This window comes from Betta splendens, chromosome 4 (genome assembly GCF_900634795.4).
Source record: "Betta splendens chromosome 4, fBetSpl5.4, whole genome shotgun sequence".
NCBI lineage: Eukaryota > Metazoa > Chordata > Actinopteri > Anabantiformes > Osphronemidae > Betta > Betta splendens.
The window spans coordinates 23198052-23214217 of NC_040884.2; the positions used below are offsets into that span (position 1 = coordinate 23198052).

At 50.7% G+C, this 16166-nt stretch overlaps 1 protein-coding gene across 1 annotated transcript; it reads left to right on the forward strand.

The window, feature by feature from the left end:
• Positions 1–102: 102 nt before the first annotated feature.
• Positions 103–15718, forward strand: LOC114853312 (melanoma receptor tyrosine-protein kinase-like). Its single transcript, XM_029146548.3, has 27 exons — positions 103–322; positions 5833–5984; positions 6252–6459; positions 7114–7248; positions 7327–7395; positions 7487–7605; positions 7695–7836; positions 7928–8041; positions 8109–8235; positions 8311–8384; positions 8505–8595; positions 8677–8876; positions 8955–9081; positions 9175–9256; positions 9330–9487; positions 10137–10169; positions 10275–10419; positions 10527–10649; positions 10742–10840; positions 11407–11592; positions 11922–12077; positions 12152–12227; positions 12320–12466; positions 12828–12925; positions 13085–13228; positions 13333–13423; positions 13497–15718. The coding sequence occupies exons 1-27, from the start codon at positions 241–243 to the stop codon at positions 13829–13831; spliced, it is 3513 nt and encodes a 1170-aa protein (XP_029002381.1). The 5' UTR covers positions 103–240; the 3' UTR covers positions 13832–15718.
• Positions 15719–16166: the final 448 nt, after the last annotated feature.

The window sequence follows — 16166 nt, forward strand, 5'->3', positions numbered from 1 at the left end:
GGAAGAGTAGGAAGTGGTGGACGGGGAGCTGCAGGGGTTCGATGAAGAGGAGGAGCTGGAAGAGGAGGAGGAGCTGGAGCAGGGGTGGAGGTGTGCGCCTCTGTGCCGAGCCTCGTTGGATCCACCGGGCTCCTGGTGTCAGAAGCCCCAGCTCCAGCTCCGCCGCCGCACATGGCGCAGCGGTTCGTCCTCCCCGTCCGGACCGAATCTGAGGATTTTAGCTGAGAAGCTGCCGCAGACATGAAGTTTCTCTCCGGAGGCGCAGCGGCGCTGATGCTGCTGCTGCTCGGACGCTGCTGCTGCACCAGTCCCGACCGGAAAGGTAGGTCAAACCGGGTCGAGAGCTGCGGAGCGGGTCGGACCGGACCGGACCGGACCGAGCGCTCAGCTGTAACATCTGCGGTTCCGACTCTCCGAACTCTCACTCGTAGCTGCTGTATTGAAAAAGTCTTCAAGTCTGAAAAAGTACTTCAGCTTGTGTTTATTGTCGTTTAACCAGAGAATCCGCAGCGGAACCGTTTGGGGAACTATTAGAACCTACTGATCTGTTAATGAGGGAGGTGGTTTCATTGAGTGACGGTGACTCGTGAGAACAGAACCAAGCGTTAAACGCTTCACAGGATCATAAAGAGTTCCGCTGCTGTTTTCACTGTAAACACCGCCAGAAACTCAGTAATGATGTCATCACCTAAACATTGTGATAGTTTAAATATTACACGAGCGAACCAACAGAAAAGCGTTGGATCCGAGGACCAACAACACTTCAGCCGCTTCAGACTCATTTGTCTCCAATTAAACGTTCATTTCCTCGTTTCCTGCTTATTTTGCCTGTCTGAGCAGGCAAAAATCCCAGCGGAGCAAGAACGGACCAAAGATTAGGATCAGAGAGACTTATTGAGCTGAACACACCACATCTGGGCCCTTTGTCACTGCACTCACTAACTCAGCTTCGACCTCTTTACCTTCAACAATGTGTCAAACACAAAACGTCTGATGTTGGGGTCCAGGCTCTGAGCTGCTTATCCAGCCGGGTCAGGCGCTCGGCAGCGGTGCCGGATCGTACCAGTGAGACGCTGCTGAACCTGCAGTGAAACACGTCCTGAAACAGTGACAGCAGCTTCTGGTGAACTGGTGAACTGGAAGGTTAACGCTCCGGTTTAACGCCTGGCGTTGGTGCTGCCCAGCCATAATCCAGTTCATCGGCCCCTCGGAGCCAGAACCGGGCTCAGGGCCCGTCTGCCTCGACCGCCTCCGGTGGGAGGACAAGACGTTCACTGTCAACAAACGGCCCGATGTCTGGATGGGTTCTAGGTCCTGGTCCACTTATTCCGAGGCTTGTAACAATGCTCATTCTTCACTCTGTGGAACAGGTCTATTATTGAGCCCAGACGTGATCGTATGAATGGGTCAATTGTGATGGAACAAAACATCACTCGCTCGTTGAGCTGTTGAGTCAGTTGTTGGTCTGAGAAAAGACAAAGCAGAGAATGGAGGAAACGCTGAGCTCCACCGTTCTGACTCTTATCTGTTCAGCTCTAAGTGAAAACCGCTGACAGCACTCACTTATTGTCTAAAGTCATTACAGCCGCTGTTTGTGAGGCCTTCCTTGTGAATAGACGCAGACACCTGGAGTCTGAGCAGCGCTGGCCTCCGTCTGGTTCTGGAGAAGCTCCACGGCTTCACACAGCTTTTAGTGTTTGGCGGATGTGGAATCCCTGAAGAAGCTGTGAAGGTTTTGTTGGAGGTCTAACGTGTGATTTAGGAGCTGGAGGTCTCACAGAAGTTACACAGGTTCTAACGGTCCTGATGTTTGTCACTGTTCTAAAGGTTCTAATGATCCACTTTATTCTGAGGAGGTTTAACATTGCAGGAGTTCCTACAAGTCCCTGAGAGGAATTAGTGCTGTTGCTATGGTTACTGCAGGTCACTGTGACTTGCGAGTTGGGCTGAGGTCAGACACCAGAGTTTAAACGGTCGGTCTGTGGACATTCAGTCTCTCTGGTTCCAGGGCTCAGGCGTCGGGTCGAGCATCCACATCTGAGAGAGTGAACTCTGAGGCTTTCGACTCAGGAAATGATGAAGCAGTGATTGTTGTGACTGCTGAGATTTGACCTTCATCCTGCAAACAGGGACACACTGTGCGTGTCAATCAGCCCTGAGCTCACTGGGTTTGCTTTTGAGAAAGACAGAAAGACCTTGGTGTGTGTGTGTGTGTGTGTGCGTGTGTGTGTGTGTGTGTGTGTGTGTGTGTGTGTGTGTGTGTGTGTGTGTGTGTGTGTGTGTGTGTGTGTGTGTGTGTGTGTGTTTCCTTGGACGCTGCTAAACTTTGCACTAGAATAAAGGCCATCAGATTCTCCTGGTAACCACGACGACCACATTAGCATAATGAGTCAAACTCCAGGCTGGTGGTCGGTTGAGTTTCAGGGAACGCGGCCATGAACGTGTTTCACTCGCTGACACAGAACCAGGTTCTCCAAGCACACGTGGGCTGTCGGGTGAAGCCAAGTACCCGCAGCCGTCAGGCAGCTTTCGAACTGGAATGTGAAGAATGTGAGTGATACACAGGTCTGCTCCCATGACAAACGGGCTGAGCCTGAGCTGGTTCCTGGAGGTCAGAGGTCACGCACGCCGGCCGTTCCCACACCTGGAACCTGCAGCGGAAGCAGTTCGTTGGTTCCGTCCCCGGATCATGAACGCGTGAGGCGCCGAGGTCCCAGCTGAGCGTCCAGCTCTGGAGCGGCCTCCTCTCCACAGCTACGCCGACACCGCGCCAACGGCTCAGTGGAATTTTCCTGTGTGTCAATAGAGTGAGAGCGCAGCAGCGTCTTCCTGACAGACAAGCACAGTCTCGCTCTGACCTGAAACAGCGCTGCAGGCGAGCAGGGCGGCCGCAGACGCAGCCACTGGTGCCGGGCCGGAACCGTCAGGGGCGAAGCAGCGAGCTGATCCACGGCCGTTGACCCGGCTCAGACCAACCACTGGACACTGAATCAGAAACACTGCAAAGGTCTGTGGCCATGCATTCAGCGCCGAACCAGAACTGCCGAGGTTTGGACCTGAGTCGCTGACCAACATTACTCTGGGACTGCTTTCCGAGCAGAGCTCAAACGTGCTGAGTCAGACTCTCAGCTGCTCCAGACATTCCTGGACCGTGTGTGAGACAAGGCCACTGTGTTGTTGTTGTTGGTGGTTCGGAGTGTGTTCCACTAGTTATAGGTGACAATGCTGCGAGTCACAGGCCCGATGCTCTAATTTGCTGCTGCAGCGCCAACAGTAACTGCAGGCTCCAGTTTCACGTCCACTAGTTCATGTGTGAGTGACGGACTCTTATTACATCAATACAAGCTTTTAACCACAGTTGAAACATTGCTTTTATATGGTATTGATCTTTGTGGTGATGCTCCAGGCTAAACACTGGGATCATCGATTTTCATTTTACATCTGTTCATTGTTTCTGCACTGTTAAACTTCACCAGAGTCAGAAAACAGTCGGCTTCGTTTTAGGTCGCACTCAGTGGAAAAGATTTAACCCGGAGCCTCACAGTCGATTAAAGCTCACACAACGACATCATTTAACGCACCATAACACACTAGAACCTGCTCAGTGAATCGGGTCGGTTCTGATGGTGACTGATCAGTGGTTTAGTTTGTAACCCTGATCGGATCTGGTCTGTGCTTGTTGCTCCAAACTGGGTTCATGGGTTCACACTGTCAACAAGTGGACAAACGTCCTTCTGAGACGCCAGTCAGGAGCTGCTCATTCATCACAGCATCGTGACCCCGACCTGCGCTGCCTCAGCCCAGAGCTCAGCGCCGGTAAACAGCACATTCACAGACCGTCAGAGGAAGAGAGAGGGGGAGACAGCGAGGTGCCGCTCGCTTCCATCGCTCTAGTTCTGATCAGGAGGGTCTGAGGGTATGATCTGAAACCTGTGCAGTGCCACTACAGGTGGAGACGTTGGACCAACAACCTTGGCTGAAGGTCCAACTAATAGGAATAGTGACGTGCTTCAGTGGTGGTGAGGAAACGGATCTAATCTGTTGTCATCAAGGTTGTAGCGTGTTTGATAAGCAGCAGTCGGCATGGACTGAGGCGGGTGAGGGGTCAGTGCCCTGTTGACTGTGGCCTTGGGCCGGAACAGTCTGTCTGTGCAAACACACAGAGGCAGACAGAAGCTGCGGAGACTTTTGATTTCAGAAAAGCGAGTTTCTGAATGTTTGTCTGAATCGTTTGTGGGTCATGTTTTCATTTAGGACAGTGAATGCATCACGACAAGTTCAGAGCTCCTGTACATTAGCGAACGCCTGTGAAAGCTGCCGAGGATCTCGATCTGTGTGAAGAGAAAAATGCACGAGGCATTTTCCATTTCGCTGGTATCCAGCCACACACACACCTCCAGTCAGATGAGGCATGAAGAGAGCACAGCCCGACAGATCAGACCTGTTTCTGAACAAATAGCGTGTGTGTACTTGCGTAAGCTGAACCTGTACAGTCACAATCACCGGCGTCTCTCATCGTATCATTTACAGATAAAAACTTGTGGCTTCGCATTAAGACCCAAACATACAAAACAGAGAGTCACAGTAAACGTGAACTCATTCAACAAATGCTGTCTTTATGTAAATGCTTGTATGGAGACTTCCTGACAGTAATGAGTGACTAATGCTATCAAGCTCATCAGTGCCATGCACTCAGTGTGTTTTGGCATAGACCCAGACACGTCTCTGAACCACTGTCAGTGAACGCCACTGCTCACTGTGTCCACAAATACAGGTTAAAATCCACCATGATGAGTTCAAGGCCACTGGAAAATCTGCACCCTCATCAGTGCTTTATAAAGGATGTGACACCAGGTCTTCGCAGAGAGATGGAGGAGGAGCGAAGGGACATAGGGAGCAGGAGAAAGGATGGAGTATTTGGAGAACACGAGTGGGAGAGGAGGTTGGAAGGATGGATGGGAGGAGGGGAGGAAGGACGAGGCCTCGGGGACGAGAGAGTGGGAACCGCGCCGGACAGATGGAAAGACAAAAAAAAACACTGATGATTCATGAATGATTCCTCATTACCAGACTTAATGGACAAAAGGGAAGTGACCGGACAAAGGCAAGGAACAGCTGTGCTGCCGCCGTGACATCACAGCAGGGAGCCGGCCAATAGGAATGCAGCCAGAGAGCCATTTAGGTAGAAGACTGTGGGACACCTCAGTTACAGCAGAGCTTCCGCAGTAATCGAGCAGTGATCACTTGGTTCCGCTGACTCTCCTGGTGTCTGGCTAAGCTGCTTACTTCACTGCTTGTGAATGCTGTCCTGCTGGTTACCTACCTAAGCACCACCACACTATCCAGTCATACCTCACTGACCAAAAGGACAGCAGTTCAGGCCTCCTCCTTTGCTGTATGAGCTGTGGGGCTTCGGTCAGAATCAGGTCAGGTGAGGCGGACAAACCTGCCTGAGATGACAAACACCGGCAGAACGTCACAACTCTGCTGATGTAACTGCACGGTAAGCAGTGAGTGGGTCCGGCCATGTCATCAGAGGTTCTGTGTGGAACCGGAGGCTGTACGCTGCTGCAGGCGACAGCCTCAGCCTGTCAGGCGTCATTCCACACTCATGAGTGAAAGGCCGCCGTCGGATGGTTAGACTGGTTGGGGGGGAGCGGTTTCCTTGAAAGGGCGTCACACCTTCCTCTGCTCCACGTGACCACATGGTTTAATAAATCTAGGAAACTACAAATACTACACTAAAACTAACGTGGTTCCTGTTCCCCCTAGTTTCTCTCTCCTGGTCTGTGGAGGAACCGCAGCTCTAATCTTTCCCTCTCTGTCCAACAGTTTGTCAGGGGATGAGCAATCAGCTGACGTTGTTGGGGACACGTGAAAATCACTATGACAACATGGTGAAGATGTATTCCCACTGCTCTGTGGTCCTGGAGAACCTGGAGGTCACCTACACCCTGGAGCACCAGGACCTGTCCTTCCTCCAGGTCCGTTCACAGCAAAACATGTACAAAAGTATAACCGATCAATTTCCTAATCAGGTTTCTGTAATTATGACGCCAATAATTACAAATGATTTACTTGTTGCCGTGGTGACAGTGTTGTGTAACAACGAACCTTCACGTTTGTCTGGGCTGCAGAGGTGAACACCATGAAAGCTGGTTGCTCTAGATGAGTCTAACTCTCCCTAGAGCCATTATCACAAACCTCTGGGAGCTGCAGACTTTCACTCAGCATCATCTTTGTTTCTGCAGTCCATCGAAGAAGTCGGGGGCCACGTTCTGATCGCCATGAATGAGGCAGCAACCATCCCCCTGGTTAACCTGAGGCTGATCAGAGGTCAGATCCTTTATGAAGGCCACTACTCTCTGCTGGTGATCTCCAACTACAACAGGAATAGCTCATCTGCTACACTCAACTACACCAGCGGCCTGAGACAACTGCAGCTCAGCAACCTAACAGGTAAACACACACACACACACACACACACACACACACACACACACACACACACACACACACACACACACACACACACACACACACACACACACGCGTCATAGCTGGCGATGAGGACGTCCACAGGCGGACGGTTGCAGGGGCACTGAGTCGTGAATTTCCCAGTAATTAAACAGTGAGTTCGTGACATGTGCTCAGATACGTGGAGCCAGTGAGGAGTTCATGGAACATGTTTACTCAGTAATTAAACACGCTGCAGGTACGCGGAGTACCAATCACGGTGCATCTGTGGTTGGGAGCTTTAGATCAAACAGCTCTGGACAGTGAAGGATGTGTAGCAACACGAGTGGATCTCGTTGAGGAGTTGTGTTTGCTTTTTTGCCCACTCTGGAGCGCTGGGCTCAGGACGCTGTGAACGAACTGGTTAGAACCATCAGGGGAAACGTGAACCTGCACCCTCTGAATCACTAGATGCTCTGGAGGTTGACTCATGGCGTCTGGACTGGTCTAGTTGACTAGTTAATACTGTGTTTTCCTTTCTGTCGATGACCAGAGGAGGAGAGAGTGAAAAATCTGAATACCTGCACTGCAGCTTTAACTCAACACGAGAGACGAGAGAGTGTGCTGCTAAAACTATTTTATTCACTGCGTCCTCAGAGATCCTGAAAGGAGGCGTAAAGATCAGCCACAATCCTTTGCTGTGTAACATCGATAGCATCCAGTGGTGGGACATCCTGGACAACGCCAGCGACCCCAAAATCCTCTACAGGCCGGACTCCTTTCCACATAAATGTATGTAGCAGCAGGAGGAGCTGTGTAGTTTCTGCATCGGCTGATCTGCTGATATTAACCTGCCCCTCGCGTCCTCAGGTGACAGGTGTGACCCGGCTTGTGATCATGGTTCGTGTTGGGCAGCGGGACCGGATCACTGTCAGAAATGTGAAGCCACTTTTTGAATCTTGTGTCCATTCTTTATTCTTGTGTTCTAACATATTCTAACATAATTCTAAATCTGATCCCTTTGGTCCAGTGACCAAGCTGCCGTGTGCCAGCCAGTGCAGCAGAAGGTGTCTGGGTCCGAAACCCAGTGACTGCTGTAATCAACACTGTGCTGCTGGCTGCACGGGACCACAGGACACCGACTGTCTGGTGAGAGTCCCACTATCGAACCGCACATCAAGGCCAAGTCAAGTTCAGCTTTTGGGTGTGTTCATCGTCCGCCGCTGCTTCCTTTTCAGGCCTGCAGGGATTTTAACGATAACGGAACATGTAAAGATATGTGTCCTCCTTTGGAAATCTACGACCAGAAGACCTACGAGGTGGTCGAGAACCCCGATGCCAAGTTCACGTTTGGGTCCACCTGCGTCAAGGCCTGTCCGCGTAAGACTTCAGTTACATATGACCCTGAGTCTGGGTGAGCTGTTACAGCTGCTCGTCTCTATACGCGTGACACCCTGCTCTGTCTCCGTAGATAACTACGTGGTGACGGGCGGCTCGTGTGTGCGGACGTGCGGCTCACAAATGTACGAGGTGGAGGAGAAGGGAGTCCAGCGCTGCAGAGCGTGTGACGGCCCCTGTCCTAAAGGTAGAGGCACTGAGACCAAGGCTCAGGGCGCCGAAACAGTCAGCTGACGGGTTTGTTTTTCCTGCAGCCTGCAATGGGATCGGAGTCGGCACTCTGATCAACACATTGGCAGTGAACACCTCCAACATCGAATCCTTCAGGAACTGCACTAAAATCAATGGCGACCTCTACTTCCTGGCAACCTCCTTCACCGGGTAACCTGGCTTCATTCATTCACTGCATTCGACTGCTTTAGTGCCTCCACCTGAACAGCTGTGTGTGTCTCCCAGGGACGCGCACTATAAGGTTCCACCCATGGACCCGAGCAAGCTGGAGTACTTCAGGACTGTGAGGGAAATCACCGGTAGGTGCCACCACTGAACCTCAGCTTAAGAAAATCACACTGTCACTGACAGGAAAACAGACGGTAAGTGACCTTGTCCAGAGAAGGAGTGAAGGCACAGACGGTGTTCTCGTCCGGCAGGGTTTCTGCTGATCCAGGCCTGGCCACAAAACATGAGCTCTCTGTCGGTGTTTGAGAACCTGGAGATCATCAGAGGAAGAACGACGCGCTCGTGAGTCTCAGGTCTCCTGACGTGTGTCTGGACATTATTAAACTCGAGCGTTGGTTCACCGGGGCTGCCGCTTCTTTGCAGAGGGTTCAGTCTGGTGGTGGTGAAAGCAGAGCACCTGCGCTGGCTGGGGCTGCGCTCTCTGAAGGAAATCAGTGCTGGGAAGGTGATGCTGAGGGACAACACCCAGCTCTGCTACAATAGACCTGAGCAGTGGACTCACCTGTTCAAATCCAGCCTCCAAAGCATGAGCGCCTTCAATAACGCGCCTCCTGAAACCTGCGGTTAGTTTCTCCTCATGTCTGCGTTTAACAAGGTGAAACTCTGACAAACACGGACACGCGTTTCTCGGGCTCCCACAGAACAACAGAACCAGACCTGTGACTCGGAGTGTACGGCTGACGGCTGCTGGGGTCCAGGTCCCGGCATGTGCGTGGCCTGTGCCCACGCCACGCGTCGGGGGAGCTGCGTGGCCTCCTGCATCCAGGGGTGAGAGCCACAGCCGCACACTTACCGCCGCAGCCAGGCTCATGTGTCTGTAGAAACCACAGCAGCTCTTCTTCTGTGCTTTCCTGAACCCAGAGAGGTTGAGGTGAACAGCAGCTGTGTCGAGTGCCACCCCCAGTGTCTGCAGCGCGAAGGGAGCCCCCCCTGCCACGGGCCGGTCAGTGTGCGGGGCTGAAAACAGTGGGCCGTGCTCATCAGGACACAAGTGTAACATCTTCTCCCTCCTGCAGGGTCCAGACCACTGTTACCAGTGTGCCAACTTTAAAGATGGCCCCCACTGCGTGTTGCACTGCCCTCAAGGCGTAGTGGGAGATGGAAACGCGTTGATCTGGAAATACCCGGACCAGACAGGCCAGTGCCAGACCTGCCACCAGAACTGCAAGCAGGGGTGAGACTCGGTGTTGGAGAAAGTATATTTTCATCTATTAGTAATCTCATTTATTGTTGTTTATTTGATATCATTTTCATTTAACCCATATAATCCTTTAATCATTTATATTCATTTCATTTATATTCATTTATCTTTTTATGTATCATTTAAACTTTTTTCCATTTTCCATTTATGGTTTGCATTTGCTGTGCCTTATAACCCCATTGACAGGTGCACAGACTTCTAACCACATGTTTAAAAGTATTGTCGTGTACGAAGAACAATTTCGTCACATTTGTCATTTGCTCTGTGCTCCTACTCAGGCGTGAGGGGTTGGAGGGGTGCTGCTATGCCTAATGTGTGTGTATCCGCATGTTCAGCAATGATGTGATGATGTGATGATGAAGGCGTGTACAAGCATCAATAAAGTGTTGTGCTTTGGGGAAGTTCGTTGGAGTTGGTGGTCTCTGAGTGAAGCGCTTACAATGCTAAGATCTCAGGCGAGCTCCCCTTGGCCAAGTAAAAACTGGTTGGCTCTATGTGTGCTATATTGTTCTCGTCTCTGTGTGTATCAGTGCTGTTGTGGTATTTTCAGACCCAACACTCGGTGTGACATCACCAGGAGACAGTCGCACACGTCTGACTGCTGCTTGTTTTGTGTTCACAGGTGTTTTGGTCCTGGCCCTTCTAAATGTAAAGGGTAAGACTTTAACATAGACTCATTAAAAGGCAGCCGTTCGTAGGTTAATGCGCTGAAAGCAGCTTCACACCTTCCCACTGTTAAACGTGCTGGCTCCTGTCACAGTGATTCTAACCCCCCCACCCTGGCAGCCAGTGTGGTTGGGGGGCTCCTGGTGGCCGTGGTCTTGGCGGTGCTCGTCTCCGTGTTGATACGACGCCGGCGGATTAAGAGGAGGAGGACAGTGCGGCGCCTCCTGCAGGAGAGAGAGGTAAAGAGACTAAAGAGCTGTTATTAACTACACGACATGAACGGGTCATTGATTATTGAGCATTCTGTCTAATCAAATCAATAAAATGGATGTGAAATGTGTTGCAGCTGGTGGAGCCGCTGGCTCCGAGCGGCCAGGCTCCGAACCAGGTGTTGCTCCGAGTTCTAAAGGAGTCCGAGTTTAAGAAAATCAGGGTTCTTGGCTCTGGAGCGTTCGGGACCGTTTTCAAGGTCAGAGTGAGGGACTGGCAGCGAAGCTGGGTTCTTACTGTGTAAATACAGGAAGTGACTGGAAACTGATGCCGGTTTGATTGTGTGTTCAGGGAATGTGGACCCCTGAAGGAGAAGATGTGAAGATCCCAGTAGCTATCAAAGTCCTGAGAGAAGCCACGCTACCCAAGGCCAACCAGGAAATCCTCAACGTTAGTGTCTTTTCACCTTTTCACTTAAACTGTCCTTTTCCTTCTCAAAGCCAGAGGAGAGATTGAATATTGTGACCACTGATTGATTGGTGCAAGAAATCTAAAGTATTATTGAGTGAATGAATGTCTGTTGACTGGCTCATAGTTCATCCCTTGGTGATGGTGGATGCTGTGTGTGCTGTGTGTGTGTGTGTGTGTGTGTGTGTGTGTGTGTGTGTGTGTGTGTGTGTGTGTGTGTGTGTGTGTGCGTGTTTACGTGTGTGTGTCTGCGTGCATGTGTGTGTGTGTGTGTGTGTGTGTGTGTGTGTGTGTGTGTGTGTGTATCTGCGTGTGTGTGTGTGTGTGTGTGTGTGTGTGTGTGTGTGTGTCTGCGTGCATGTGTGTGTGTGTGTGTGTGTGTGTGTGTGTGTGTGTGTGTGTGTATCTGCGTGTGTGTGTGTGTGTGTGTTTACGTGTGTGTCTGCGTGTTTGTGTCTGTGTGTACGTGTGTGTGTGTGTGCATGTGCATCTGCGTGTGTGTGTGTCTGCTTGCGTGTGTGTCTGTGTGTGTGCATGTGCGTGTGTAGGAGGCGTATGTGATGGCCAGCGTGGAACACCCTCACGTGTGTCGTCTCCTGGGAGTCTGCCTCACGTCGTCGGTCCAGCTGGTGACTCAGCTGATGCCGTTCGGCTGCTTGTTGGACTACGTCCGACACCACAGGGAGAACATCGGGGCCCAGTGGCTGCTAAACTGGTGTGTCCAGATTGCCAAGGTGGGTCGTCAAGTAGCGTCTGCTCACGAGCTTGAGCCTCAGTTTCTTTGCCCACGAGAAGAAAATCCAAAAAAAAAATTTCTAACTGCAGCTCGCTTTAAGCCTGCTGAGGCCTATTAGCCTGAATACAGCAGGCGTGTGTGTGAGGAGGTTGTGTTAATCGGATCAGTGTCTCTTTGTCTCATCTGGATCTTGTAATGATGGGAAAAGCACAAACAAGGTCAAGAGCTCAGGCGAAAAGCTGCAACATTAATCTGCCTGTGAACCTGAGTGCTGCCGTGTGTACCAGACTACAGCGCTTCACATCATGCTTTTGTTTGTGCGTGAAGGGGATGAACTACCTGGAGGAGCATCACCTGGTGCATCGAGACCTGGCAGCGAGAAACGTCCTGGTGAAAAATCCAAACCACGTCAAGATCACAGACTTTGGCCTGGCCAAGCTGCTCACGACCGATGAGAAGGAATACCACTCTGACGGAGGCAAAGTAGGTCCAACACTCAAGACAGCACCATGTGTGGAGAGACCGGTGGAAACATGCTCACGGTCCACACTCCACAGGTTCCCATCAAGTGGATGGCACTGGAATCGATCCTGCAGTGGACCTACACACATCAGAGCGATGTCTGGAGCTACGGTCAGTCCCACCCACTGCTCCTGCAGACACAGCATCCGGGTAAATCTTGTGATCGTACTCAGCGTGCGGGTTGAACTGTCTCTGCACTGCAGGCGTTACAGTGTGGGAGCTGATGACATTTGGCTCCAAGCCATATGACTCCATCCCAGCCAGCGAGATCGCCTCGGTCCTGGAGAAAGGAGAGCGCCTGCCTCAGCCGCCCATCTGCACCATTGATGTCTACATGATCATGGTCAAATGTAAGAGGGAGGAGTTAGAGCTTCAATATACTTCATTCCTTCATTTGGCCCAATTCTCCTCAGGTGAACAGAAAACATCTTTAGACAGAAACTTGGAACCCAGAGGAACATGTTGTCACAGTCTACACATGCTGTCACTGAACGGAGGTCTGATGGGCCTACAGGGGCCCAACCGCCTGTAGACTAGCTGTCAGGAGGAAGCCGAGAAACCGCAAATCAAGGTGTGATGTACCGAAAGAGCGTCAAGAAAGAGACCCAGGAAGCGTTAGAGCAGCGTCCAGACGCGTTTCTAGACTAATGTCAGCAGGAAACGTCCCTTAGCTACAGACCTGGTGTCACGACTTCCTGTTTCCACCCTCAGGTTGGATGATTGACCCGTCCAGCCGGATCAGGTTCAAGGAGCTGGTAGCGGAGTTCTCCAGAATGGCCAGAGATCCGTCTCGGTACCTGGTCATACAGGTACTGAAAACCCAGTCAGCTGCTGCAATACACACTAATACTACGACCATAAATACCACAGGCCTCAAACATTCAAGCTAAATCATAGTAATTATTCTAAGCAGAACTTGACTGTCTGTAAGTGTCAAAATGTCTGATCTGCGCCGACCCGTGTCTCAGGGGAACCTCCCCAGTCCGTCCGACAGCAGGTTCTACTCCCGCCTGCTGAGCTCAGACGACATGGACGAAGTGGTGGATGCTGAAGAATACCTGCTGCCGTACAAAGGACGGGGGAACCACGAGCTCCGGCCCTGCAACGCCGCGGTACGACACGCCTCGCACCTCACAGCACGCCATGTTGAACCAGAACGCGCTGAATAGTCCACCGAGCCCAGCACAGTGTAACGTGACCACGCTTCTGTTTCCAGAACGGCCAACCAGCCACAGAGAACAACGTGAGCCTGCGCTACATCACCGACCCAACCCACAACATGCTGGAGAAACAGCTCGGCGCTCATGGTACGGTTATATCTATTATAATATCAGAACCATTAGCAAACGACGTGTGTAAGCCCCTCCCTCTTGGTTTCAGAGTACATGAACCAGAGTCTGAGCGAAACCAGCCGGAGCAGAAGGCTGTCAGAGGTTCTGAATCCCAACTACGAGGACCTGAGCCAGGGATGGGGAGCCGCCTCCCTCCCCTCCCCGCCTGTGAAGCTGAGGCCCCGAGGCCAAGCACCTGAAGGACCAGAATACATGAACACGGCCCACAGCTGGCTCCCAGCGGCTGCCGGCGGCTGCCTCCACAACCCAGACTACCAGGCCGAGGCCCCCGGCCGGGCGTCTGGGGCCGACGTGTTCCTCCCAGCAGCAGAGAACCTGGAGTACCTGGGTGTGGGTCCGCTGCTCTACAACCCTGGACGCTAGCTCGCCTCAGGCTCAGACTCAGGCTCAGACTACACGTGGCAGTACTGAAAGCAGCTTTTTACTGTGTGCCACGTCAACGGAGACGCTCCGGCTGTAGCTACACTGGATTTAAACCTGCACACCGAGTGTTGCTCAGTGAGTCCCAGACGCCCCCTTTGTTCTCGCACACCAACCAGCCGGCTGCATGGACACTGAGCAGCTTCTCAACAAAACAAACGAGTGATCGTCTGTTTTTAGATTTACTAACACAGTTACACAACATAATCATGATGTTTTAACTGTACACACACTCATTTTAAAATACACAGGTGTTTTTTGCCTAAAGTGAATGTTTTGTATTTCACATGAAAGGGTCAGAGGACAGTACTGCCCCCCGGTGGTGGGGCTGCGGCTCTACAGCACAAATGAAGTAAAAAAAACGTATGCACGACGATGTTTAATTAGTGCAGTGACAATCATGAATCATTGATCATGTTTGGATCTTTCTGATTGGCTCATTTTAAAAAAGCACTGAAAGCTATTGAATCTAAACCCCTTTCGATGTAGTTAGTCCTAAAGTGCGGTGGTGTCGTCCGTTGTGTTTAAATGCTACACTGGCTTGAAGCGTTTTTACTACTAATAATTTATTGTGGTCAAACTCTAAGTTTCTTTTGTCAGGTCAGAGCTTGTGTGAACTGATTAAGCTTTGGAACCTCTTTCACTGTACAAGCTGGATGGTGAGGAGCTTCAGGCCACAGGTTCCGTCTGATGAACATTTGTCATGTCATGTAGGAAGGAAGCGCCGTCTGCCCAAAGGCACTGGAATAATGTGTGTTTCTAGTTCAGCCGCTTCTTGATGTTTTGTTTCTTGTGCGTAAAAGCTTTTACTCTTTGACAAGAATAAGCTGAACTGTGGTCAAGCAGGTTGGAGGACACTTTTAACTGTTGCACCAGTAGGTCAATAGGTCAGCTCAGTCTGGAGCGGTTTGGTTCTGACTCTGATTGTTTGGGTTTGAGGCTGCTAAAGTTGACTCCAGCTATTTCTGCCTTCTACAGATGCTTTTCGTGTTTGTTAAAGTGATGCTCTGCAAAAAAATATTAATTCAACCCCACTTCAGTAAAACAGGCTCCAGCTGTGCAATAAAACACCTGTCCCCTTGGAGAGTTGCAGTCTAATCACCCTGCACGCTGGCCAGTGGTGCCGTCTGGCTCGAGAAGCATTTATAAACAGTAGGACTCACCTGTGTTCGCCCTGACACAGGAGGCTGAAGGCTCGCGCTCTGGTTGGGAGATGCTGAAATGCACTGACTAATGAGAACAGATGTTGAGCCAGACGCAGCGTCCAATTACATCACCAGCTGACCTGACACCTAATGTGACCAGTAACCAGTGTGATCACTGTGACACAATGGAAAATCATCCAATCAACCCAGAGAACCAGAGTCGGAGAACACAACGTCCTCCCTCCACAGAACTGATGAGTTACACTGATTGTAAATGTTTTATTGTGCAGTTATTTAGCTCAAGTATGTTTAAATGTGAAAACACTGATGAAGTAACAAAGAGCACAGCTGACCGGCTACTGGTTGGAAAATATTACAGCTACTACTTCAAATAATAATAATAATAAACTATCTGTGATCATGTGTAAAACTCATCTAAGGTACAACTTCAGTCTTTGGGTTTTCAGTATCAAACTGCTTCTGTGAACAGACACTGATGCTCCTTATGGTTATTATGATGCGGTGGCCTGTTCGCCTCCACACCTCTTCCTGCAGATTCAGATCTTCCTCAGTGTGTTTCTATGTCTTTATTCTTGTGTTTAACGGTGTGATCGCTTTGTGTTGTACAGCATGTTGACCAATATGTTCTTTTTATACACGGCTATAAATAAAGTGACTTTTTTCACTGGAGCTTTTTCTGTGAAGTCACCATAAAGACGCAGGGGCGTGTTCAAACCCAAAGAACCATTTCCCTTTCATGCTCTGCTGCATTAAACCTGCATCCAAAGACCAGAACCTCAAAAACCCAAATGAGCTTGGCACAGACCGACAGCTGTGACACAGAGCATCCCTCACCTTGGTTTAGACGTCTGGCCTCATCTTTTTTCCTATGGGGCCAATATACTGTACAGCTCCAGCTCCTCATGGTTCGTTGTCTTGAATGCGCCACTAAACCATCCATCAGTTATTTGTAGACATTTTGAAAGTTATATTTTGACATATTACGCGTCATGTGTTGAAACCGCGGTCTGGTGGTTGCATAATTCATGGGTGACACATCGCGTTCTGCATCAGTGCGCGCTGTTGGCTTCCTTAATGTCGCAAAGAGAACTGATCCTTAACTGATGCAGAAA

What these genes read in the sequence shown, in the direction of transcription:
- LOC114853312 (XM_029146548.3), top strand. Translation starts at nt 241, where the DNA reads ATGAAGTTTCTCTCCGGAGGCGCAGCGGCGCTGATGCTGCTGCTGCTC. An exon ending in TGACGGCCCCTGTCCTAAAG is followed by an intron (nt 8,042 to 8,108) that starts GTAGAGGCACTG and finishes TTTTTCCTGCAG; the next exon opens with CCTGCAATGGGATCGGAGTC. An exon ending in GAAACAGCTCGGCGCTCATG is followed by an intron (nt 13,424 to 13,496) that starts GTACGGTTATAT and finishes TCTTGGTTTCAG; the next exon opens with AGTACATGAACCAGAGTCTG.